The sequence below is a fragment of the Myotis yumanensis genome, unplaced genomic scaffold, assembly GCF_028538775.1.
Source record: "Myotis yumanensis isolate MYYU_CA2020_CCGP unplaced genomic scaffold, mMyoYum1.0.hap1 SCAF_10, whole genome shotgun sequence".
Taxonomy (NCBI): domain Eukaryota; kingdom Metazoa; phylum Chordata; class Mammalia; order Chiroptera; family Vespertilionidae; genus Myotis; species Myotis yumanensis.
In genome coordinates this window covers 10,839,083-10,867,027 of record NW_027223761.1, presented here as the reverse complement: position 1 = coordinate 10,867,027, position 27,945 = coordinate 10,839,083, and the positions used below count along the sequence as shown (strand labels likewise).

At 39.0% G+C, this 27,945-nt stretch overlaps 1 protein-coding gene across 9 annotated transcripts in view; it reads right to left on the bottom strand.

Moving 5' to 3' along the window:
* IFTAP (intraflagellar transport associated protein) overlaps positions 1 to 27,945 on the bottom strand; it is a 57,726-nt gene that overhangs the window by 6,641 nt on the left and 23,140 nt on the right. For all 9 annotated transcript variants that reach the window (XM_070427809.1, XM_070427811.1, XM_070427813.1 and 6 more), the window contains 3 exons: positions 13,632 to 13,792; positions 11,749 to 11,820; positions 9,252 to 9,318 (listed from right to left, as the gene is read on the bottom strand). In XM_070427809.1, the coding sequence (XP_070283910.1) occupies positions 9,252 to 9,318; positions 11,749 to 11,820; positions 13,632 to 13,792 (300 nt within the window). The remainder of the gene's footprint in view (positions 1 to 9,251; positions 9,319 to 11,748; positions 11,821 to 13,631; positions 13,793 to 27,945) is intronic.

The window sequence follows — 27,945 nt, the reverse complement described above, 5'->3', positions numbered from 1 at the left end:
TGAGGGGAGAAGAGAAAGGAAATAGAGTGTAGAATTTCATCCTGTAAAGAGATGGCAATATTTCAATAACAACAACAACAAAAAAGCATATTAAAAAAACAATGATGCCAGAAGGAAAGAACTTTAACTTTTAACAGAAAAATGAACTACTCTGTCACATTCAGAATGCATACTCTACGTTTCAACACCTGCAAACAACAAAAACGTGTTTCCGGCTTATTTGGCACAGTTATAAGAATTCAAGAGCCAATCTTGGTTTTCTGATCAACTCATGATGAAGGGATGTGTTCCCTTATATTTGCACGTGTGAGAGAACGTGGAGGCATCACAAGTAAGTGATATTCTCCCACAGCTTTCTTTAAGGAGGACAAAAAAAAACACAAAACACACAAATAGAAGCACAACAGGCTTCGCCCTCAGTAAGTTTTCACAGGACCAGAGGCTGCAGGAGATACCCAATAACTTGCAGTTGGCTCAGGGATGCTGCCTGCTACTCAAAGACGATCTTACGGAAGAATACATTCTCCCTGGAAGTGACTAACAGGCATGCCTTGACCGTTGCCAGTGGCAGCATATATGGGGAGATAACTGAGCTTGATTCGATATTCAAAAACTGAATCTTATGTGAAATACATCTCTCACTATTGTGATGCTATCGCCTTCACAAAAAATATGATTACAAAACTCATAAGACTCCAGCAACAAAGAACATAGCCTAGAAACCGAGCATGTGAGTGGAGGATTGGTGAACAAGGTGGTTTTACTGTGATTAATTATGGAAACCATAAAATATGACCTGATTAACTAGCAGAAATAAAAACAATAATAATAGTCAACTCTTATAAAGCTGATATATTACATGCATTAACTCAGCTAATCCAACAGCTCCATTACTTCCTGTTTTATAGGCAATGAGCTCTAAGCACTAAAAGTAACCAACCTCATTGAAGGTGCCACAGCCACAAAGTGGCACAGCAAGGCAGTCTGTCTGTAGAGCCCATGATGCCACATTATGAACTTCTTTTAAATAAGCATTTTCATTACATATATTTTTTAAATCTATCAGATTAGCCAAACTCAAGGCCAAGAAATGTCACTGCAATAGCTCCTTAGTATGGCTAGTCAGTTGTAAGTGCACTCAAACATTTTATGCCCAGAGAAGTGCTTTTTTTTAAACTCATTAAGATTGGTGGGAAGATTGACTTTCTAATATATCTATGTATGAGTTCAAAGCCAAACTCAGTGCAACTGCCTAGGACTGGTACAAGCCTGGTTAGGGGCCTGCCAACAACAAAGGCAAGACGAGAAAGGTTCAGGCCTCTTAATGTAAAAACCAATGTCTACCAGACCCATTGACCATCAGGGCAAACATCAGTTCAAGTGTAAGATAAAAATCAATTCTGCCTTCAGAGCTATTTAAAATCTGATTGAGAACCGTATGCACCAAGGAGGGCAACTCTGCAATTCCTTTGCTAAACCTCTTCACCTCTAATATTTTGGAGAAGTCGTTTTCTTTCATAAAAATTCTACTGCCATGGGAACAACTTCAAAACAAGAAGACTCAGAATCCTCCACACGTTGCTTTGCCATTTGCTTCTTCAGTACAAAAGCAAAATGTACAAATGCGTATCTATTGGTGCCTAACACAGCACCTTACACATAGTATAGTCTCAACAAATACTTAAGGATAGAAAATAAATTGCCTGCATCTCAACTTTTAAACTGAACAGCAAGTATCAAGAGTCTGTGTGCTAATAGGACATTGTGGATGATGTAAAATATGTATAGTTCTTACCCTCAATAATTAAACTTTGTTACAGGAATAAGATTTTCACACATAAAATCAAGCAGAGAATAATCAAAACAAAATTGAACAACCTTAACTCTAAAGAGGATAGATTCATAAAAGAGTAAAACCAATATGGACGAGAAGAGTCTGATAAGACAGTTATGAAGAAAGCTACCTTATATTTTAGCCATTCTATAATCACGGGTGTGTTATTTATATACGCATGTTCTCTCCAGGAGAAAAATGATGGTATTCATTAATGGTGGGGAATGGAATTTGGTATCTCTGTAAAACTATCTAAAACTGAAATGTTTTAAGAAACTTGATCCTATCTTAATTGTTTCTGAAATACCAAAGGCCTTGTTTTCATCTTCACTAAATACCACTCCCTTGGCTGATGTACATGTAGAGTCAAGGCAACTCTCAAAAACAAATGTTGATGCTAGGCAGCAAGACTGAAAACACTTCAATCTCTTCTTTCTCAACTACATAAGAATTTCCAATATTTATGAACTATGTGTTCATGCCATTTGTCTTTCTGTATGTAGTCAATAATCAGCAAGTCAAAAACTATACTCACAGAATCCAATACAACATTATAAAGCAAGCAATCTATCTGACATCTAATAAATTAGGTAAGAATAATATTTAATTGTGTGACATAGTTATTAAATTAACCAATCTGTTCCTTTCTTGTCATGTAGAAATGACAAAAATTTTTTGAAATTTTGGGCATTCTCCAAGACGAAAAAGGATGTAGGTAAATCCAGGCCTCTTCCACACATAGCTTTCAGCTATGATAGTCTATCTCAGTGGTCCTTATTCTTAAAATTTTTTTGAAAACTCCAAAGAACTTTAGTTTATGTAGGTTATGTCCATGAATATTTATCATATTATAAATTAAAGACTGAGACTTTTTTTAAATATTTAACTATTTAAAATATTATCATATATTAAAATAAATATTTTAATGAGAAATCTATTTTCCCAAAACAAAGAAAATAGTGAGAAGAGAAGCACTGTTATATAGTTTTAAAAAAATTTTTTTTTGTCTGCCTTAAGCAAAGAAAGCTGAATTCTAAACTTGTTAAGCACTCAAGTTTGGAATATTGTTTCACTTGATGTCAATGAAAATAACCTAGTCTCACACAGATTTATAAGTGGAAAAGGGAGGAGTACTTTAATAGTCTTTTTATATAATCATGGACATTCTTCTTTGATACTATACTAGATCTCAAAAAATGGTAAAGTAAAAAAAATAAATTCAACGTGCAGTCTGAAACCATTTTAGTGAATTTTTCATACTGTCATGTTAAAATCTTGGTCAGTTTTACATGTTGAATGGTTCTTTCTCTAATTCATGATTTTGTAACATCATAAATTTGGAAAATACTGATTCACTGTTTTATCAGGTCCCTCAAATATAGACATATTTCATTATACAGTATAAAAATCACATTAGCTAACATTACCAATTTTATCAGAAAAGTCTTTAAATATTGGGGAAGTGTCAAGCTCACAGTACTGGATGCACATCTCCAAAACTCTGTTTTTCACTCAATGCACTGTCAATTTTGTCACTGCCAATGAATACTATCCGTTGCATCAGGCAGTGGCTCCTTTGGTTGAGCGTCGTCCCATATACCAAGAGATTGTAGGTTTGATTTCTGGTCAGGGCACTTGCTGGTGTTGCGATCTGGATCCCCAGTGGGAGGCATGCAAGATACAGCCGATACTGTAGATAGTTCTCTCTCCTCAATGTTTCAATCTCTCTCTTCATCTCCCTTCCTCTCTCTGAAATCAATAAAAACACACTAAAAAAATACTATCAGTTGTTTGTCTTAAAGAAATAGGCCTACTTTATTCACTTTTTTTTACTTCATTTTTTTGAGAACTATAGTTTGTCATTTTTTCAAGTAAAAATGTTGATCTAACATAAAAAAAAGAAAAGAAAAACTGGTTCAAAACACCACTCAATCACACGATTGATTTTCCATGAGACAACCATTGTATTTCAGTATGTAGCATTCAATGTTCAGCATTCAAACAAAAAACTACCAGGTATACAAAGACAGTAGATCAAAAGGGAAAATTAATAATATAAATGGACCCACAGGACACCTCAGGTATTAAAATTATAAGACACAAAATTTAAAATAACTGATTAATATGTTTTAAAAAATGCATCACAAAAAATGGAAAATTTCAGCAAAACTAAAGTCTATAAAAATAGATATTCCAGCCCTAACCGGTTTGGCTCAATGGATAGAGCATCAGCCTGTGGACTGAAGGGTCCCGGGTTCGATTCCAGTCAAGGGCATGTACCTTGGTTGTGGGCTCGATCCCCAGTAGGGGGTGTGCAGGAGGCAGCTAATCGATGTTTCTAATTCTCTATCCCTCTCCCTTCCTCTCTGTAAAAAATCAATAAAATATATTTAAAAAAATAGATATTCCATATCTTTTGATAACTTTAACAACTGGAATATTTAGGGATTTATCAGCAAATTAGATCCAATTCAAGAATGGATTAGTAATCTACAATAGAGATAGAATATACTCTAACTGAAGCAAGAAAGGAAATAAAAAAGGATGGAAATGCTGATAAGAGCCTAAGAGATATAGGGGATATGTAAAAATGTTCAGGCACAGGTAATATTTGAAGAGAGAGCAGCTGAGGATTTCCCAACACTTACAGGAATCTCTGCGAACCCCAAACAAAATTAATACAAATAAAACAATACCAAGGGATAGTGAAAATCAGCCAAATGAGAGGGAAACAAAACATATTGTCATCAAAAAACCATATTACCTTCAAAAGAACAATAATCAGATTGATATCTGATTTTTCAACAGTTTTCAGTAATGAAGATAAGAAAAGATTAGCATATCATCTTTAAAGTGCTGAAAGAAAAAAATAACAAACCTAGAATTCTCTACCCAGTAAAAATATGGGAAGATGAAATAATAATAAAATAATACTGGATTAATACAAAATAGGCAAGAAATAAAGAAAACATAACTGGCAGGATAAGTATATATGTATAGATGCACATGTATAAATGATAGGCAGTTCTCAAGAGACATAAAATTCAGAATAAATGAAAGTAGGAGAAGAAAGAAAGATTAAAAAGTACAAAAGAAGAAAGGTAACTGCTATCCAAGGAGAAGGTGGCCAAGTTCAGGGAAGACTTACTTCAAGGATGATATTGGCATTCAACAATGATAATAAATCATATCCATCTCCCTCCAGGTACAGAAATAAAAAATAAATACAGGAGTCAGAAAGATCGGGAGAAAAATATGAAATATATAATGGATGGAGCTGAACTTAAAAGTGCTGCTTGTTCTGCAGTCACAATGGGCTTCTTATTTTCCCAATTCTGTTCTCTTCTCAGGAATGGACTGAAAGTTTCCTCATGAAATCATGAGGCCTGGGCAGCAGGTTTGCCCTGTGGTTGACATGGCTTTTGAGCTGGACCTTAAAGGATTGTTAAGTTTGCACATATAAAAATTGGAGGGACAAAGATAGAGGAACACTTGGAAGCAAGAATTTTTCCCTCTCTGTGTTTTCAGTGATCTAGGCAATGATGGAATGATTTTAACAGTACTAAGTATAAAATGAATGAAATGCCTAAACATTAAGTTGGCTGAAACATGCCACCTCCTAGCTCAGTCCCGTTATACATGCTGCGCCTTATGCTGTTCCTATACTCCTAACCCTCAGCCTCACTCCACCCCCCTCATCTAGTTAAAGATTACTCATCCTCTAGATCTCAAGCTCTCAGAGAGTTTTCTCTGACCCACACACAAATTTAAGTTCCCCTGCCATATGTATGTTCTCATGAGATCTAGAATAATTTATAATTACATATGTGTGATTATCTGGTTAATATTTGATTCTTCCAATAAATTATGAATTTCATGAGAACAGGAACCAGATCAATTTCATCCTCCCTTATATTCCAGGCACCAATCACAGTTGTTAAATATTTGTTGAATAAGAGTCCCAGGTCAATGATAAGCTACATAAAGGTGCTTAAAGTTATAGATAAGGAAAGAATTTAAAAAAAAACAAAAAAAACAAAAAACAAGAAAGAGATGACTGATACCTTTGTTAGAATTGGGAGCACTGGAGAGCTTGAAAATGAAAATCAAATAAGGCTGCCAATCTTTGGGCAGGAATTATTTGCCCATTCTCCTTCAATACAATCAACCACAGAATAAGTACACACACTGACTACAAGAGTATAAGCCTGAGAAACAGACCTCAATAAGGCTCTTCAGCCCACTGCACTCAGCTAGAGAGCAGGCTGGGCCAACTGAAGGGAGAAATAAATAAAGAAAGCCAGAAGATTCTCCCTGCTCTAATAGCTCTGCATAGCTAATACTTACTCCAAATAATGATGACTCTGGATAAAAGTCAGGGGTACGCTAGTAATTACCCTGCTGGTTAATTACCTTATCTCAAATTCAAAGGAGGAAAAAGCGGTTAACTTGATTTCAAATACACACAGGGCCCCAAACTCGGTGGCAACTACTAGTGCTCGACACCACTGCAGTGAGCTGGTTCCTCTGAAAAACTGTGTCCGCCTGAGCTGCCAAAGCCAAACACTGGGGAAGCATCATAAAGCCAAACACTGGGGAAGCATCCTGCACCTGAATCTTAAAGAATATTTACGAAAGCAAATAAGGTGAGCAAATGACATCAATGGTAGAAAAACAATGCGCAGCTCACTTCCTGGTTGCCCTAGGCATATCTGCTGCTTAAACAATAACAACAGACTCTAATCAGTAAGCCTCTCAGCTGCCAAAATTTTACAAGCAACTCGCCTATTTGAAATGTCACATTTCCCATCTGACATAAATGTTTGCCTTCTGCTCACATTCCTGAGGCGTAATACAAAATGGGCCCAAACTACAATTCGCGTTGGCACAAACTATTTAATTTTTTCCTTGTAAGTGACCCAGACTGTGCATTATGAAAATTGTGAAGCCCTGGTGGTCCCTGCTGGTAATTGGAATAGGGCAATGAAGCCAGGGTTGCTTCTCAGCCTAGGTTTTCCACATTATTTTACATGTGGGAAGGTCTTGACTAGCTCATTCGAGTCCACTGAGACTTGGTTCAGGCCTCAGTGACCTTTTTCATGTAAGTGCAAGACGGCGTGTTATCTGATTTCTGGAAAAATCATACTAGTGAGACTTTTATGCAATTTTTTCAAACTAAAGAAATAGATCTGATTTTTTAAAAAATCATTAAAAGCATAACTTGAAAAAATATTTAAGGAAAAACAATATGAAAATAATAAAAAGTGAAAAAGGCTAATTGAAGAGATTTCTATAACCAAAATCACATTTGTTGGTTAAGTAGGTTTATGTCAGTATATAGATCTTCTCATTACTCGCAGGAAGCAAGAAATTTAAACCACTGGGAAAAATGCCCAACCAATGTATTTTTGTGCCCTCCTATAAAATTAACTTTATATTGTAAATGTACTAAGTGCAAACTAGAACTATTTGTCTCCAAGTGTCGTCCACACACGTGAACTCTGTCCGAATTCTCTGGGGTAGTGGCTGAAAACACAGATCACAAGATGCCACTGAAGAGCTTCTGAATTATACTCTCCCTTGGCACTAGGCCCAGGAATGTTCATTTTTAACAAGCTGGCCTTCCCAAAGTCACCCACAGCCCAAAACCAGTGTGCTTGCTCTACAAACTTGGCTCTTGATAAGTCCATAGCTATCCCTTCTAATGCAATTGGAGTCCCTAAATTGCTCTTATCCAGAAATTCAGAGCAACCTAGGGTATCACAGTTAAGAGAACCTTTCCTTGGACTATGTGATTCCATCAGATTTCTGATCTCACTTGAACCAGGTCTGCTGGTTAATAGAATGCTTGAAAAACAAACCCTTCAGTAGAGTATTGTGATGTTCAGAAGCAGAATATAAATGTTAATTGCTTCCAATTACCCTCAATCCAGGCAACCAAAGAAGCCAGAATAGGGCTTACGGAGTGTCATCATTCCCAAACCAAGTACACCCAGACATGCTAACTCCTGTCTGGCTATAAAGAAGTCCCCATCCAATAATCGTGACCATAATTCATGATTATGCTTATGACTGCCTAAACACTGTAAGCAACACCAAATCCCATGGAAACTGCCCCTTCCCTAACGTTAGGTCAACATTGACTTTGAAATATTCTTCCATACTAAATTAGGAATGAGAGTTTTCAAAACAAGTAATTCTAATTTGGAACATATTTCAAAAGTCCTTTAAGCAAAAGGATACCTATGTTTACACAAAAATGCTAACCAGGAAAGGCAAAAGGGCTCATCTACATAATCATTAGTGAATTAGCATAAAGCCTCTCTCAGTCCAGCCCATATGGGAAGATGCCCCCAAAAGAGACATTTATGCCCTAACTGGTTTGGCTCAGTGGATAGAGCATCGGCCTGCGGACTCAAGGGTCCCAGGTTCGATTCCGGTCAAAGGCATGTACCTTGGTTGCGGGCATATCCCCAGTGGGGAGTGTGCAGGAGGCAGCTGATCAATGTTTCTAACTCTCTGTCCCTCTCCCTTCATCTCTGTAAAAAATCAATAAAATATATTTTTTTTAAAAAAGAAAAGAAACATTTATAATATATCTTCAGTATTCTTAAGTGTTTGGTTTACATATTTAACAAATTTTTATGAAAGCAAAGATTTGGATTTTCTTTTGTTTATGATCAATTCTGATATTTTTTTATTTTTATGATCAATTGATATTCTATTTTTCATTCCAAAATAATCTCAATTTACAACATGGTGCTTCTAAGAAATTGAGTTTGACTTAGATGACTTTACTTGAGATAATCATTCAAAAATCAAGCATATGGTATATCAGTATGGAGAGGGGCAGAGGGAGAGCGGACATCTTTATTTCATTTAAGATGCAAGACTTTAAAACAGTGGTTCTCAACCTTCCTAATGCCGCGACCCTTTAATACAGTTCCTCATGTTGTGGTGACCACCCAACCATAAAATTATTTCTGTTACTACTTCATAACTGTAACTATGCTACTGTTATGAATCGTCATGTAAATATCTGATATGCAGGATGTATTTTCATTATTACAAATTGAACATAATTAAAGCATAGTGATTAATCACAAAAACAATATGTAATTATATATGTGTTTTATGATGGTCTTAGGCAACCCCTGTGAAAGGGTCGTTTGACCCTCAAAGGGGTCGCGACTCACAGGTTGAGAACCGCTGCTTTATAACCTTCAACAGGCTTTGACCTTTCCACTGAAATCTCTGTTATTGAAAAAGAAATTGCAGAACTCCAGTTTTCCCTGTCTCAGGGAAGATGGAGATAGGATTGCCAGGAAAGAAAAAAAAATGAATAAAGCTGCCTAAAGTATTACTTGTAGCTTCTAGAAAGAGGCCAGGCAGTTTAGAAAGAAAACAAAAGGCATACCCTTGCTCATTTGGGGCTTAATCTCTTCATCCATGTCCAAATCTTCTACTTCTAGAAAATTATCTACCTAGAGAAGGATTAACATTATTTTTATGCATATTAGACTTTTTTTTTTTTTTAAAAAGGCAATTAAGAATCAATGAATCCACTTCCAAAACACTCAAGTGAGCAACTGAACCCAATTTTCTCATTAACTTGAGTCCCAGCTAAAGGTCTGTGTTCACACAGCTTTCCCAGAGACATCTGAAAGAAGCAGTAAATTTGGAAGTTGGCCTGGATTTTGCAGGCACCATAGTAAGATCTTTATACTGAAAGAGAAAAGAACCATCTGGGGAGTTCTTGAAAAGGGACTTAGTTCCAGATTCTATCCCAGAATATATTCCACAGCCAAGACAGTCCAAAACAGTGTCGTGCACGGGTGGGGCCCCTCTCGGTGGCCTGCCGGGATTGGGCCAAAACCCAAAGTCCAATGCCGCCTGCAGTTCCTACCTGCTGTTCCCACTCATCCCGGTCCCTCTGCGCCTGCCGGCTTGCGCCCCATCAGTCCTGATCAGGAGAGGATCACCAGCCATGAGCCCTGTGGCTGGCGCCCTCTCCAGGGCAGTGGCCTGCGGGATCGGGCTGAAACCGGCTCTCTGACATCCCCTGAGGGGTTCTGTATTGTAAGAGGGCACAGGCCAGGCCGAGGGACCCCACTGGTGCACAACCAGCTGGAGAGGGACCGCAGGAGGGCTGCAGGGCGAGTCTCGCTCAGTCCTGATCAGCCGGACTCCAGCAGCAAACTAACCTACCAGTTGGAGCATCTGCCCCCTGATGGTCAATGCACGTCATAGCGACTGATCGACCAGTCCAACAGTCACTAACCTTTCAGACCTCACAGACCACCAGTAGTCCACGGACCATCGGTTGGCGACTGCCGCTCCAAAGGTTTTCTTAAACCAGTGGTCACCAGCCTTTCGGACCTCACGGATCACCAGTGGTCTGCGGACCACCAGTTGGCGACTGCTGTACTAGTCGACTGTCTGCTCCCTGGCGGTCAGTGCACATCATGGCGAGTGGTTGAGTGGCCTTAGCATATCATTAGCATATTACGTTTTGATTGGTTGAACAGTCGACCTGGTCACCAGACAACCAGATACTTAGCATATTAGGCTTTTATTGTATAGGATTATTACTGCTGCTGTTGTTTTACTGCTTTTGCTTCTCAAGCAAATGATGGTGGTGGGTCTGGCTATTATCATAACAGCACATTTTTCACCGGAAAGAGCCAGAGAGTAAAAAAAAAAAAAGAAAGAAAGAAAGCAGGAGAGAAGGGTTCATTCAAAACAAAATCATCCTGCCCTAGCTGATTTGGCTCAGTGGATAGAGCATCGGCCTGTAGACTGAAGGATCCTGGTCAAGGGTTCAATTCTGGTCAAGGGCACATACTTCAGTGGCAGGCTCCTGGCCTTGGTCAGGGGCATGTGGGAGGCAACCAAGAGACGTGTCTCTCTCACATTGGTGTTTCTCTCTCTGTCTTTCTTCCAGAACTCTCTCTAAAAATCAATGGAAAAAATATCCTCGGATGAGGATTTAAAAATAAAATAAAATATAAATATCGTTATAAAAAAAAAATCATCCTGCCCAGGTAAATCACAAGCAAGGTAAGCAGGGCAAAAAAATCAAGTGTTCTCTCTTTCGAACAAATAAAACTGAAAATTACTTCAAAGGTAAAAAAAAGCAGAGCAAATGACCTTTACAGACACAATAGCGACATTTCAATGAAAAACTATTCCATGAGGAGTAACTGCTTTCCACTGCAAGCTGACAATGAGACATTTTAGATTAACAAAATGGTAACATTTCAGACACCAAACTAATTCATCTCAGGTGAATATCAAAGAGTGTAAATAAGAAAATGATTTCACCACTGGCTCCAAGGAGACCTAGAGTAAAGGCATAATGTCAAAACACCTTTTATGCTTATGACCTGAAATATGTGCATAACAAAATACCTTCAAATTGCAAATTTAGAACTCATAATTGGAATTCAAAAGATAGCCTGGGCCTGTCTTCTTTCAGCTCTATTTGTCAGACCATGGCTCTTACATAGGAATTTAAAAGGGTAGCTTCCAGGGCTTGTAAGTACAAAACTGCAGTTATTTCCTGGCATCCAAGTGACAGGAAAAATTTATCTTCCATATGCCAGTTTCAGTACGAAAATGGGAGAATCTGTTAAATCCCATTTCTCTTAATGGTATATGCTAAAGGGGACTAGAGCCACATTTCCCTATCGAAGCACCTCTTCCATTTATTAAGCTTTGGGGGAAAAGATCTGGAACCTAGACAACCATGCATAGTGTAACATTCTCAAAAACAATTTTTTTTTAAAGTATAAGGGCAAGATCTGCTGAATTCCCCAACTTGTATGAGACAGCAAATGAGTCCTGTGGGTTTTTCTGCTTTTATAGTTTTTGGGGGGTTTTGCCATGGAAACAAAAATTAAATCATGCCTTACCTTCACCTTTCCTGCCCAATTTGGATCACCTTGAAAGGAAATGCCAACTTGTTGGCCTTCATCCAGCACTATCTGAAAAATACAAGGAAGACATACTGATGGGAAAATGGAACAACTGAAAATAAAGGCGCTGATCCTGTAGCCCTTCAGACAATAAAACTTTCCTTCCAGCTTTGTTAATTAGCTATGCATGATGAAAGCATCCCATCCGGTGAACTCTTGAAGGGCAAACCGGAAAATGCTAATACAACTTTTTCAAGTTATTAGAAAACAATGTCATTGAACAATCCTTTGTGTCCAACATGCTGGTCAAAGATTCAATAGATGATATAATTCCAGTGGCTAAAGATTGCCAGTAGATAGTGAATTCACTGGGGGACAAAGTTTCTGTCCCACAATTATCTCTCTCTATATATATAGCCTCTGCTATATATAAGCACATTTCTAATGAAGAGATTTTTGTTCCCTTGGATAAAATTGCAAATACAATTCTGTCCACAATATCACAGGGAAGATGTGATAAAGCAGAAACTCAAATGGCTTAAAAAGGAGAACATTTTTTGCTGGAGGCAAAGACCAAAAAGTAGTTAACATGTAAATGCGAGAGGTCCGTCAGAAGGCTGATGGACCTTGGGCTTTAGCAAGGGCTAAAAGCTATGCACGATTGTTCTGTGGAGACAATGGTGGCTGAAGGCAATCTCCTAACCTGATAATCTTTTACTGTTTACCAAACCTTACCTTTGATATGTCTGTTTGGTTTGCTAAAGGGCAAATGTATATTCTAGTAAATAAAAGGCCTTGAGTCCGGACATTCAGAGAGCTTCGCCACTAGAGTGAAGCCTCTGCCTGGTTCCCCATGCCTTCTAAATTTATATTTCTTGTCTATTGTATCCATTTATGCATGGCCCCTTCTCCAGATTCTGAATCCTTGCTGCAAAAGGCTGCGGCAATTTTCCATGACTATATCTACTGCCTTGTCTTGATTTATAAGCAAAACCTGGACAACCTACAAAAATGTGTTTTGTAGTTTATCTAAGAAAATATACAGAAAATATTGCTGTTATTTTTAATGAAGAAAATCAATCTTTATAGTTTCTTTCAACCTAAATAAAATACCCATTTGGTTTTTAAAAATAATAACTTTCACTTAGATTCCTTGATAGTTAAAAACCACAGCTAAGGATAATATGACTACAGTCTATTAAGTCTTGAAGGTTTGGGAGAGAGCATATAATATTCATTGACCAAATCCTGGAAAAAAACAAAGATAACAGCTTCTACTTTAAGCTCGAAAGAGGTGAATCCAGAACAGGTAGAATAAACTTCCATTTTACAGAGAGAATTTAAAAAGGAATTCTTTAGTTCCACATAGAGGACAAGTTAAAATGTATTTCAAGAAGAACTTGTAGATGACAAATTCTTAAGAGGTTTTTCTTTTTGTTTTGTTTTGTTTTTTATCCTCACCTGAGGATATGTTTACTGATTTTAGAGGTGGGGGAAGGGGCAGAGAGAGAGAAACAGCGGTTGAAATGTAGGTTAGTTGCTTCCCATACACGCCCCGACCGGGATTGAACCCAGAGCAGGAATCGACCCGCAAACTTTCAGTGTATGGGATGATGCTCCAACCAACTGAGCACACCAGCCAGGCTGTTATGAGGTTTTTTAACAAGAATTGTGGATAACCAAGTTATCATCATAAACGTTGGCTGTTAAAATCATACAATGTAATAATGATTTTCAATAAAGTACTCCAATGACACTCCTTCTAGAATTTGGAGTCTGAGTTATTGGTCTAATAACTGTCCAGTGTCTCTGATGTCCTTCCAGATATTTTTTTAATTAATCAAGAACGTCTGTTCTCAGACTGTTTCTAAAAGTATTACCTGTTCCTCCTCTTCTGAAGACTGTGATGAAGTACGAAGAAAGATGGCTTTACTCCTAAGGCGGTGATCATTTGGTTCATTTTTATGAGTAAGTTGTACTGAAATAAATATGTCTTCTGAAGATCTGGTTCCAAATAAGCCTCTTTGGGTCACTTTATCCTCTGAAATAATAAGTGACATAATATTGGAAAACATCCACCACACCCAGTCTAGTTCATTTCCGGTTGAGAATCTTCCTTCCAAACCAAAAAAATAAATAAATAAATAAATAAAATAGTTTTCAAGGAAATTTATAAATGCAAAAAAGATAACAGTATTTCATTTGCTACACAAAAATATGTTACGTGCTTACTATGTACCCAACATTGTTCTAAGTCACTGCTAAAATGTTGTTAAAGTATAGTACTTCCAAGTCTCCTTGGCATTACCTATCTCATTTTTTTTCCTAAATTTGAGGGGGATTTTTTCTTATATGAAAGCAATATATGGAGGATTTTAGCACATTTGTAAGATAAAATATAAAAATTTGAAAAGTACTCCTAGTAAGACAGAAAAGCTGCAACAACATTTTTTCAGAGGTATTTTTCTCATATTTTTACCTATGCATTTTGTTTGAGGTAACACAGCTGGTAAACAGCAGAGTGGGGATTTGAATCCAGACCTTCTGACTAAGAACCCATGCTCCTAACCACTGTCTATGCCACTTAGAATCATACCACAAAGGAAGGGAATGAGTCCTTAGAAAATAGAAGAATGACATGAGAAAATAAAAAAAAAAATTCCAAAAAGAAGACAAAGAAGAAAAGTTTACAATAGTACAAAAAGAACCAAAGGTGCATGGTACATTCCAAAATAGAACTCATTTGCTACAACCGCAATAACAAATACAGGACTCCACATCAGTGATCACTAGACAAGTGATAAAAGAGTCAAAAGAGACCAGGTGGCAGAAATCAAGATGCTGTGAGGGTGGGAGAGTAAGGTTTCATCCCCTTACAATACTCTACCATGAGACACAGGGACTGTTTCTTCTGTGAGCTCCTTAGGCAGGTATGTAACTGGAGGGGTTATGAGAGAGCCTAAAACAGTGAAGTGGCCATGCTTGCTCTTAAGCTGTTAGCTGCATGGCATGAAAATAGGTGAGATTCTCATTGTTCTAATGATCATAGCCTGGTGCTAGTCCAGTCAGGATCCTTTGTCTGCTTCTGAATACCCATCACTAGTAGAATTAAAACCTATAGGGATGTCTAAAGGACATTAATGCTGAGATACTGTTGGGGAGCAGAGGTAAGATAACCTGGTGTATAATTATTAACTCAATCAGCCAGAGAGGCAAAACACAAATATTGATTGAATTTAGCGCTTTCTCTGTAAAAGGGTCATATTAGTAAATGACACACGCTCAGGCCAGCTCTCCCTACTGCCTCCTGCACCAACATCCATGGCTCCTAACAAGCTACTCCTGGGACAGGTGACCCCTGCCTTTGGCCTCAACATCCCATCAGCAACTCTGATGTGAAGCACTAGCTTGGGCTGCTGGGGTGTAGGGGCTGGGGCCCTGAGTGAGTAGGGTAATGAGAGAGTTGCTCAGAATATTGCTGCACTGTGAAAGATCAGGTAAGTGAGGAAGGAATAGTCTTAGGACTTATCCCCCTGAAGTCTTCCTCTTTTATAGCCACAAAGATGTCCTAAATCAGTCCTAGGGCAAAGATAAGCAGTGTAGTAGCAGGGTAGAGCAAGATAGTTCTAAAAATGCTTGGAAACAGGAGAAGTTCTCTGAGAAATGAAAGGCTTCCTCAAAGTTAGACTCAGGGCTTCCTGTGGCCACCTGCCATTCTTCTGTGCACTGTTCTAATACGAGGTGGAATTACTTCAGTTCTCCCTGCTTATCCTTTAAGGCTTGAACAGACTAAATCTAGTATTTACTAAGAAAACACTATGTACCCAGCACACTATTGTAACAGTCCATTGATTTAAATACTTGGAAGGCATTTAGTGAAACAGATATTCCATAAGGACACGTTCTATTTGTTCTCATATCACACAAGATACTGCCATTTCCAATAAAATAACCAGGGTATTTGACAGATGAAACTCCTTTGAAAGAAAGAGCAAAATATAATGAAGTCCCTACTTCTGATGCTGATGTTGAAATGCTGGTGGGGACTCAGATCTAATAAAATTTCTTGTTCACGCTTTTAAAATTTCCTCATTTTGGAAACATAAAACTTTCATTTTTGAAATATGATTAAGGGTGCTGAAATAAATTACAAATTCCTAACTGGGCAGATCATGGTGGGTAGTCATGCCCACGCCTACAACTTCTTCAGAAAGGTGTGTAAGCCAGCCCTGCCCATTGTTCTTGTGCATCTTCTAGATCAACACACCTTTGAAATGCCAGAAGTAATACCCCTTGAAGACATAACCACTCTCAACAGAGCACAGAATCTTAACTCTCCTGGGACCCTTTCCCTGCCTTGCTTTCTCCCACCTTCACTTAATCTTCCTTAAGTTCCCTCAATAGCAAGTGCATACAAGAAATTGCAAACTGCTATTCTCCTATTCTCCTGAGCATTTGAGATCTTGCTTCCTGGCAACAGTAAGTTTGGCTCAAATAAATTCTTAGAAAAATTCGCTACAGGTTTGGATGTTCTTAGGTCAGCAAGAAGAAGATTCAGGAAAGAACTTGTTCTCTCTCCAATTGCTCCTACAGTTTAAGGCTCCTTCCTACTCCTCACATGAATACATACTATATCACTCAAAGACCCAGAAGTGATTCTTCCAAGGCTTTTATCACTTTCATAAAAAACCAACAAATAATAAATCTCTTGGCAGAATGAGGTAGGAAAGAAGTTCTTTTCCAGTATGGTAATGTCAAAGTGAATCCAAAGGGGCCTAAACCTGATGAGAGACACTGCTTCCCAGATGTCCTGGTGGCCTGGTGACAGTCCACATGAGCCACCCAAGTCCTTTTTTCAGTATTTCAACTTGTCCCTTATGTGTCTTGCTCTGAAATAAGTGTCAGACATAATAAATAAATAAAAATCTAACAGCAATATTTCAGAGAACAAGTAGGTTGTTCAGACCTGAAAGAGCATCTCTTTGGCATTTCTTTTTACAAAAAAATATATTTTTATTGATATCAGAGAAGAAGGGAGGAGAGAGAGATAGAAACATCAATGATGAGAATCATTGAGCAGCTGCCTTCTGAATACCGCCTCCCCTCTCCCCCCCGCCCCCCCCCCCCCACACACACACACACACTGGGGATAGATCCCAAAACCCAGGCATGTGCCCTGATCAGGAATCGAACCTTGGCCTCCTGTCATAGGTTGATGTTCAACCACTGAGCCACACCAGCCAGGCTCTTTGGGCATTTCTGAGTCAAAACTTCAATACAAGTGAAACAAAGGTTTCTTAAAGGTTTTATTATTCTGAAGCAATGAAATTTAAAAAACAAATTATTACATACCGAGCATGCAAACTTCCAACAGATCTGCCTTACTAGGCCACACCAGCTGTACCTACAATGTCTAATTTCAGGCCAAAGCAAAAGGTTCCGCTCCTTGAAAAGATTGAAACTACTGATGCCTTGATAAATTAATACTACTCATACATTGATTATATGGCTTCCAGATTAAAGTGATCACCTTCAGAGAAGTCTATTTTGAAAGAAACTCTGTAAAAACTCAGATTCATCCATACAAGAGCCAAACCAGTGTCCACGCGCTGAGAAGCGTCGCCACCCTGGCAGGAGAGTTTTCACAGATCTACACCAACCTCATCAGAATTCACAGCCAGGTCCTGTCAGCACCGCTGAGGCTCTGTTCTTCTGCACCATGGTCAAGAGCAATATAAATCAAGAGCAGGTTCTCGGCCGCAAACAGATACTGAATATGTTGCTAGAAGGAACGAAAAATTCATGGGGGATATTTCTGTGCAACTCTGAGCAGTTGCAAAAGGCCTTCTGCAAAGAGAATAGGGGATAAGCAATCATGCTTATAACAAGGTTGGGTACTTTGAAAGCCATGGGGTGATTTTCCCATTATACTGCTAGCCTAGAGCAATGTTTCTCTGGACAATAATATCTGCTCCTCATTTGTCCAGCCAAACTACTTCGCTCAACTGCTTCCTGATCCCATGCTACGTGGTATCTGGCCTCCCCTGGAGCGACAGTCGTTAGGATTAAATAAGCAATTTAAAAACCAATCAATCATAAATCAGAATGAATCCAAAGAAGCTAAATTCAGCAGACCGATGTTTTGTCTAAATTCCCTCTGCAGTGCTCTGAATTCCACCTGTTTTATGTTCTGCATTGAAAGGGCACAGGGAGGAGAGGATTACTTCAGCCTGGCTAGTGGGGAGTAATCGCGCTTTCCCTGAGGCCGGATGATAATTGACTCATTATTCACAGGCATAGCTCTCAAGCTGCAAATGCACAACCCAGGCCGGAAAAAACTGTGTCAAAAGCCCAAGGTGAGGGACACAATAGCAGGAAGTTGAAATTTTTCAATGTCCAGTACTAGGCACTTACAGAGAGCAAAATGTTTAGAGTGTCAAGTTGCCGAAAGTTTCTTTCCAGGAAGAAAATCTGAGTGGCCATTGAGTTAGGCAACTCATTCGATCCAAAAGTTATATTCTGGGCCTCAACCATGTGCAAGGTGCCAAAGATGGGTAAGAACCAATCCTGTCCTCACAGAATTTACAAACTAGGAAGTTCAGCCAGGTATGCAAACCACCAAAACATAACACAACTATGGCAGACGATACCAGGGAGGGGCAATGGTAAAGAATGGTGAAAGCTCGCCATCGGTTTGGGAATCACGGAAGGCTTCACACAGGCATGGGGCGTCTGAACTGGGCTTTGCAGCAAACTACAGTTTCAACAGGTGGACACTGCGAGGAGCTCTCCCACAAAGGGAGCAAAGCCGCGAGGTGGGGAAGCACAGAGCCTGAGAAGTCACCAAGTACTCCAGGGAGATGGGAGGAACACTTGGTGACACATGGGAGGGGTGATATTTGACGGGCACAACGAAAACTCTGTACTTGACCCAGGCCTTTGGGAGTCACAGCGCTGTGCTCTCAGAGGAAGTGGATAGAATAGAAGCAGAGTGGTTCAAACACGGGAGGTAGAAAGTACAGAGCAATTGTAGTCATCGGGGCGAGGGGTAAAGGGTGCCTCAGCAATTGGGTTTAAGATTTTAAAAAACTCACCAAGGGAATTCTGTGTTTCTGAAACAGAAATGAAGACATCATCACCAAGTGCTTATGTTCCCTCCCTCTAGATATCTCAGAATGTTAACCTTATCTTTCCACTGCAATCTGTACTAGTCTTCTAGTTTAATTCTGCATGACTTAGGTAACATCTTGGTTTCTTAACAATTTCTGTGATGGTGGAAGTAGATAATACAGTACGCTTGCAACTTGTCAAGTAGGTTACAGATTGGTGCAAAGAGGCCACACATATCACCCACAAGGTAAGCTCCTTCCCAACCGATCCAGTCAAGGCCACAGAAGGGAGGTGGCCCAAGGGGGGCAGATGCAGCATCTTTCGGCACAGCTTCCCGTAGCTCCCAGAACCCCTACCAGAGTGACAGCTGCTGGTGACACTGTCTACTAGTGGCTCTCAACCTTCCTAATGCCGCAACCCTTTAATACAGTTCCTCATGTTGCGGTGACCCCCAATTTCATTGTTTCAAATTGAACGTAATTAAAGCATAGTGATTAATCACAAAAACAACATGTAATTATATATGTGTTTTCCGATGGTCTTAGGTGACCCCTGTGAAAGGCTTGCGACCCACAGGTTGAGAACCGCTGAATAAGCTGAGATCTTGCTGCATCCAAATAGTTCATTTTTTTTGTATGGCAGTCCTTACCTACTTAACACTTTCAAATCTATGCACAAATGACTTATTTTCTTAATAGGAAATATTTAGAACAAACAGGACCCTCCTATTTCTTGAGCCAAATCCAGAGTCACAAGGTCATGTGAAGAACGCAAGGTCAGGACCTAAGTATCCATGAACAGCATCTCTGCCACTCCACAGCTTTACTGACGTGTAATTTACAAAATGCACTTGTCTTAAGAGTACAAGTCTATGATTTTTAGTAAATACAGAGTTGTGCAACCATCATCATAATTAAATTTTTAGATCATTTCCATTCTCCCAAAAGGGTCCCTGGTGCTCATTTGTAGTTACTCCCCATTCCTACCTCTAATCGCAAGCAAAACCACCGAACTACTTTTTACAGCTATATGTTTCCCTTCTCTAGACATTCCATATAAATGGAATCATACAATATGTGGTCCTCTGTACCTGATTTCTTTACTTATAGTACAATCCCACTTTTATAAAATAAATTTGCTAACTATATAAATGAAACTTTAGTTGAATCCTTACTGTAATTCTGATACTGCTAATATAAATAAACATATATGTAATGTGTATGTGTGTGTTTGTATATATAATCATTTAATCCTAGTAACAAGTCTATGAGGTTGAGGTATTATATCCATCTTTCAGATGATAATTGTGAAGCTGAGAGATTTTAAAGACCACCTAGTTGGGAAGTAGCAGAGATTAGACTAAAATCCTGGTTGTCACCAATTCCCATGTTCTTAACTAATATATATATATATATATATATATACATATATATATATATATAAAATATGTATATATACATAATTATATCTGTATAATTATATATATCCTTCCTGAACTTTTCTGTTGAATATGAATATATATATATACATATATATACACACACACATATATATATATATATATATATATATATATATATACACATATATACACATATATATATGTTCAGGAAGGATAAATACACCCATAGTTTATCTCTAAAACACAGGATTATGGTGTTATTAATTAATTAATTGAGTATAGACATAGATAAGTCAGGGCTAACATGGTTGTTCTGCTCCACAGTCATCCCAGAACCCAGGCTCCTTCTATCTTTCTGCTCTGCCATCCCTAGGGCACCACCCTTCTCCACATGGTCCGGGATGATACGCCACCACACCCTTGCTCCAAGCAAGAGGATGAAGAAACAGAAGAATAAAGGGTGTAGTACATCTGTTCCCTTCTGTTATTAGTGAAGGTATGGTTTCAGCTACTGTATCATGGAAGCACCAAAACAGAGCAGCCGAGACAAAAATTGTTTCTCTCTCTCAAGTAACAGTTGAGGACAGGTGGGCAGGCTCTGTTCCATGCAATGATCCAAGGGTCAAGGTTAGTGGGGTGCTCTGCTACCCCCAGCACACGGCTTCCATTTCTGGGTCTAAGGAGTTGCTCCAACGATTGCCTATTTCCAGCCAGGGGGGAAGGAATTTTTATTAAGAGGCCAGGGCACGTATCTTAAAGAGATGGCCCAGAAGTTATACATATCAGCCCCCTCACTTCTTATTGGCAAAAACTTAGGCAAACGGCTATACCTAACTGCAAGGGAGACTAGGAAATGTAATCTTTATTCTGAGTGGCCACAGAGTAGCTAAAAATTCTATTGCTATAGAAAGAGCATGGCCTTTTGTTTGTTTGTTTTTCTCTGTGTTTTGATGTGTATGTGTATTTTCTAATTTTCCTCCCATGACTCCAAAATAAATTTTATTTGTAGAAGTGAAGAAGCATTTCCTCCTAAATCTGCAATCTAGGGAGAATACCTACATGTATCTCTTCTTTCTTAAAAATTATGTAATATTTTATTTACACTTTTCCTATTTTAGAATCAAAATTCCTTTGACTTCATGTCTCGCTTTTAAATCATAATCACCCTCATCATAAAAGTTTACACTTGAGTAAATTTTTTGAATTTACCAAGTACCTTCATGTATGAAATATACAACAGAAAAGGTACCAAAAGCAATGAAAGTACTAGAGGGGCATTTCCTAGAACTACATCAATAAGATGCCTCCATTGCCCATGTGGTCTCCTAAGACTCTTGCCTGTGCACTTGCTAATGGCAACTGCTCACAAAGAACCCCGTTCTTCGGCAATAGAAGTCGCCAGGAGATTTCCCTGTGATGGAGTAACATTGGCCTACAGACATGTGAACAGTAATCCTTCAGCTTGGGACAGAGTGTATGCTGAACCAAAGTCTGCCGTAAAAGTCTGTAAACTATTATATTCTAGCCTCTGGATCAGAGATTAACAAGACCATAGTAAAATTATTCCTGTAACGCACAACACCATCAAAGTGCCTTATGAATAATATAAAATGGTGCCCTAGCCAGTTTGGCTCAATGGTTGGAGCATCGGCCCACGACTGAAAGGTCCCAGGTTCGATTCTGGTCAAGGGTATGTACCTCGGTTGCAGGCTTGATACCTGGCCCCGGTCAGGGCACATGCAGGAGGCAGCCAATGGATGTGGCTCTCTCACATCAATGTTTCTCTCTCTGTCTCTGCCCCCTCCCTTCCACTCTCTCTAAAAATCATGGAGAAAATATCCTCGGGTGAGGATTAACATAAATAAATAAGTAAGTAAGTAAATAAATAAATAAAATGGTGACATGAAATGAAACATTATATTTAAAGTAAAATGATTGTTGTTACCCTTGGAGTGGAGAGTGCAAAGAGTTTCACAAAAGCTGTGGTTCTTCTTCCCAGAAAAATGAAATATTTAAAAAGCACAGAATTTTGAGGAATTCATACATCTCCCCGTACCCTCCTTGATCTCATTTAGGGTATACTTCTCACCGCTGGTCTGAAAGTCAAGGTTCCTGGGCTGCGCACTAGAACTACGAGATCAAAATGTGTGGCTTGATCCCTAGGAATCTGCATTTTAATAAGCAGATCTCCCGGGAGACCTTTACACATACTTAAGGTAAAAGTCCCAGGTAAAGAGTCCTTGCGGTAGAATCTAAAAATTGAGAATAAAAAAGAAGTATCTGATACCTTATCTTTGACAAAGCATATAAAATACCCTTGCCTGAAGGCCATGCGTAGACAAACTATTTAATCAATCCACCAGAGGCCAGTGTAGGATTAGTCCCTGTAGTCTTACTACACAACAGACACTATACATAGACACTATTCAATATATACTATACATAGTTGGTCTTAACTACTTCAAGGAATATGTTGTAGACAACTAACATTCTAGATAGTATTTTACACTTTTCATATTGTAGATGCAAGATTTCTTAACCTTATGCCCCACTCTTAAATCATAATAGTCCCAATAATCATAAAACTTTACACTTGAGTAAATCTTTAAAACTTACCAAGCACCTTCATATATATATTTCCTCTGATCCTCACCACAACCATATGAGACACCCTGAGCAGGCAGAATTATCCCTGATTTACAGGTTCAGAGAGAGTAAGTGACAGGCCTAAGGTCTCAAAGAATTAATAAATGCCTGAAGTCCAACTTCTGAATTCTAAGCTAGAATTGTGCCGTTTCCATTACACTGGCCCTGCCCACGACGAATCAGAAATATAAGGGCACTAGATGAAACTCTTCATACAACTCCATCCCTTCACCCCAAAATCATGCTCTTCTGTCTGCCCACACAAAGATGCGTCTATTTAAGACAACCTCTTTTACTCACATAGGTGGAAGAAAGTTAGAGTAAATTTTTTCTCTCTCCTTCCCAAATAAATGCTTCTTAGAAGCTTACAAACTTTCTGAGGTAGAATAACCTCTTCTGCACAAAACTGTATAATCCAGGACTCATCCATTGGCATACAGCCAGCATTAAGGAATGCAAGAGCAGACCTAAATGCTACATGTCTTTCATTCCCTCGTTCTTTCAGGGCACTCCAGAACACCCCCCGGGGGAAGGGAAGGGGGGAAGCTTGAAGTAAAAAAATAAAAAAGAAGCAGTCTAAAAATTCACAGTTCTTATGATTTTTATTGCTATTTTACTAACTCATAAACAGTATTTATTCAAAATAAAACTGAGACAATCAAAAAACCAACAACAACATTCTGGATATTGTTTTATCAGCACCAACTGGAGTAGTTAGTATTGCCCTACCAACCTCTACACAGTCTATAAGCGGTTGCATTGCTATTGTGCCTTCACACGTCGAGAACATGTGGAACACACAGCACATAAAAATAAGAAGGACACATCGGAGTGGGGACCCTGTCTCCTTCACCTTGTATTCCCAGATTCTAGCTCAATGCCTAAAATACAGCAGAACCGTCAGTACTGAAATGACCTCCACATTCGCAAGAAAAACGGGATTGATGCTATAATTAGGGACTGAACGCAATACCCAGAAATTAGATGACTGGCTACAAGTCACACAAAACATAACTTATGGAGAAGAAGAAGAAAAAAAGAAAATATGGTACTTGATTCACAATCTAATCAGCAATTCGTACACTGTAAAATCCACAAAACACATAAACACCGTGTGATGATTCCTCCCCGTGCTAATGAAGCAATGGGCTGCAACATGAATCTCTCATCTGGGACGAATCCAAGTAGGGGGAAAAGACACTAAAAATGTCATACAAGACAGACTGCGGTTTGATTTTTCACATAAGAAAGATCTGAGTTTTGGTCAAGATACAGTTTCCTGTTTGCATCCTTTGGGTTTAGCTGACCATTTCAAAGAAAATATTATTGTTTTATGGCTGACAGAACATTTTGCTAAAACCATCCAGATGTGACTATTGTACCCATTCAACTGAATCGGGGGATGCAGCCTTATGATCGCCTCAGTGTCAAGCCGGGTAATTGACTCTTTCCCATCAGTATAACGCTATCTTTAACAATTTAACAAAATAACGTCTCAAGTTAAAGAGAAATGCAAACAAAACAAATGGGCATGTACTTATCAGTGTTTAAATTGGCTACTTAAAGGTTGATAGTGACTATCTTAAAAGTTTATTTGTGTGACTATAAAGGTCTCTGCTTGTGTTTTGTAAAAGTTCAAAATTCTATTTGCCTACTGAAAGTTCATCTCTCTAATTTATATGCATGTATAAAATATACTGTAAAATATATGTGTGTGTGTTGAAAAGATATTGAGAAGTAAAAGAAAATGATTTTTTATTTGCGCAAAAAATCAAATTTAGAAACTTCCCACAATATCTTTCTTCACTGAAAAAAAAAAAAACACAACTAGAAAAAAGTATTCATTGTAACAAACTACTAGGCACTAAAGACACCGCCCAAAGTAAAATTTAATGATTGTAATTCAAAATATTGTAAATACTCAAATACATTTTCTTTCCTTATCCAATTATACCTAACTACAGCAGACACAGAAAACAAATGAGTATCTATGGACCAAATATGCATGGGTAGACTAAAAATGAATTATAACAACTGCAGCTGAAGATTTATGCTAACATATCTAACACCAAAATGGTCCCATCAGCTCAAAATCCATCAGAATTTGAGGGAGGAAATTTCCTTCTGCAACTGAACCAGCATTTTTCTGTGTTTCATAATTTGTCAATTTATTCCCTAAGTGTAGTGATTTAGTGATGACAAAAGAATTAGGGAAACAAACGAAAATTGCTTAATTACAGTTTGCAGATGTTCCCCCAGAGAGAAAGAACAGGTTAATGCAACTGATGCTGTTTCTTCCATAGGACTGTGCTATACATTAGCTTCACCCAATACTATTTTCCTCCTTCAGTGTTCTGTGTGATGTTTGATGTAATGTTGTGATAAAGGAGTCACATACAGATAGCTACTGAATTTATGATCAGTAGAAAACCATAAGCTTTTTTTCTTTTCCTTTTATCCTTTGCAGCAATACCAAGAAAGAAAGAAACCATCAATAAAAAGCTTTAAAATAACAGCACGTCCTTACTCTCTCCCTTGAGATGCCAGATTAATTGAGTTTTCTAATTTCCTCATTGCTTCTATTGGCAAGTCCTCATGAGATGCCTTCTACGAATTTCTCTTGAGGGTAACATCCCAATAGCCTAATGTCTTAAGTTAAAATATGTTTATTGCTGTTTGCTCTGTTATTTTCAATTGTGTGCTTTCCTGTTCAGCTCACATTTGCAGGGGTGCTTCCAGAGTTGCCTTTTTTTTTTTTTTCTGTATGTGGCTAACGGAAAAAAAGGAAACAGAAAGACATTGCAAATGGCCTGTGAACTAAAAACACCACTCAATATTCAGTAGGGAATTGAATGACTGATAACAACAGCGCAGAAAATGCGGCTTCAGTGCCACCTGGAAGGGTAAAGCCGGTCAGTTCGTTTCCAACTTCCTGTGGCAGACGATCTGCCAGTTGCAAGGGCATCAAAACAATGCTAAGCCTGCTGGTCTCTGGCTAATGCTCTACGGAAAACAACTGCAAAAGGCTACCCAGCAAGACGTGTTTGCTGCTGCTGTGTTGTCTTTCATGAGAGAAGGCCGTTTTTATGCTCGGCTGACATTCCTTTCCTGCTCTGAAATTGGTTAAGGGGGCCAGCTGCTTTCTGTCATTTCCTCAGTGGTGTTTTTCTCAACAGATTCTGAAACCATTCTTCAGAGTGGGAAAAGCCTCTTTGTGCCCCTATGGAAGCTTAAAGGCGCATTTCTAAGGCTAACATTCAAAACAGCTCTGGGGACCAAAATGATATGTCAGCTTAGGAGATGGGTTGTTTCCTGCACTGTCACCAGTTTCATTTTTAATTACATTTTTAGAAGCTGTTAAATGTGAGCAGTGATAGTCCTCTGGCTGAACGGACAACTCGAAATGTATCAGTCAGAGAGTGTAAACCAAACCCCAGCCCAAGATTCTAAGCTCTGGATAGAACATACACTCAATAAGGAAAAAGTAAAGGACTCCTGTAGTGAGAGCTGTGGCCTCCGTGGGCCTCAGTGTCTCCCAGGCAAGATGCTGGTGACTGGCCTTGGACTCTTTCTTCTCCCTAATCCTCTGTCAGTCACCTATTACCAAGTGCAGCATCTCAATGGCCCTTTCTGCTTCTCATTTCCTCCTCCACTACCCTCGTCCATATCTCCACACAGAGATTTCTGTTCAGCCTCCTAGCTTGTCATCCGATTCCAGTTGTCTTCCCTTCTTGCCTCTACCTTTCCCACCGCGCGTGTGTGTATGTGTGTATGCATGTGTGCATGTATGTGTGTATGTGTATGTGTGCATGCATGTATTGTGTATGTATGTATACGTGTGTATTGTGTGTGTGTGTGTGTGTGTGTGTGTTTAAACTCTACTATGGCTCCCAGTTAGCTAGTACATCACATCCCAACGTGGGGCATCGGGACACAATGCACTCTGCAGGCTCTTCTTCCTGTGCCTACGCATTAAGTGTGAACGTTCTTTAGGACTCAGTCTGAGGCCTGCCTTAATCTGTCTCTTCATCATTCTGAATTCTCCTATTTTCTTTTCACTTATTCAACAAATATTTATTAAGCATCTACTCAGTCTACCAGGCACTGGTTCAGGCCCTGGAGTAATAATGGTGAACAAACCCCACAAGCAACCAGGCCTCATGAAGCCCACATTCTGGAAAAGATAGAAGAATTCTGTTTTGAGGGAGCACTTCTACTATTTCTGGCTCAAATCACCTGCATACCAGAGACTCCCAGATGCTGAGAACTGCCCAGTGCTTAAGGTAAGGCAGAAAAGTGAAGTGGGTCAGAGCATGGGCTTTGCAGCCACACCGATTAGGGCCATGATCCAAGGCCACCCCTAACTAGCCACATAACCTTGGGCAAGGCTGTTAGGGCTGCCAGCACAAAACACCACAGGCTGGTGGCCTAAACAACAGAAATGTATTTCCTAACAATTCTGGAGGCCAAAAGACTGAGATCGAGGTGTTGGCAGGTTTGGTTTCTCCTGAGCCCCCCATCCCCAGTCCTTCCTTTCACTGCTCTCTTGCTGTGTCCCCTCACAGCCTTTTCTCTCTGTGTGCACTTCCCTGGTGGGTCTCTCTCTTCTTACAAGAACACCAGTCATACTGGATTAGGACCCAGCCTTATGACCTCACTTAATCTTAATTGCCTCTTTACCGACCCTAAGTCCAAATACAGTCACAATGGAGGTTAAGGTTTCAATGAATAAATTTTGAGGGGACAAATTCGGTCCTAATCAGTAAGTTACTTAACCTTAAGCCTTGGTTTCCTCATCTGTAAATTGGGAATAATAAAAATTAAAATGTAAAAATACTCACTAGGTTATTCTAAGGATTAATTAAGATGATCCAAGTAAAGTACTAAGCATAATACCGAGTACTTAGTAACTGTTAGCTGCTTATCAATAATATTACACTAGATTCCTTACAATCTCACAATCCCAGATGTTTCTCGGGGGAAAGGGGATAGAATTACAGAGGAGGGCCAGAGGCCTGAAGTTTGAATGCTTGGCC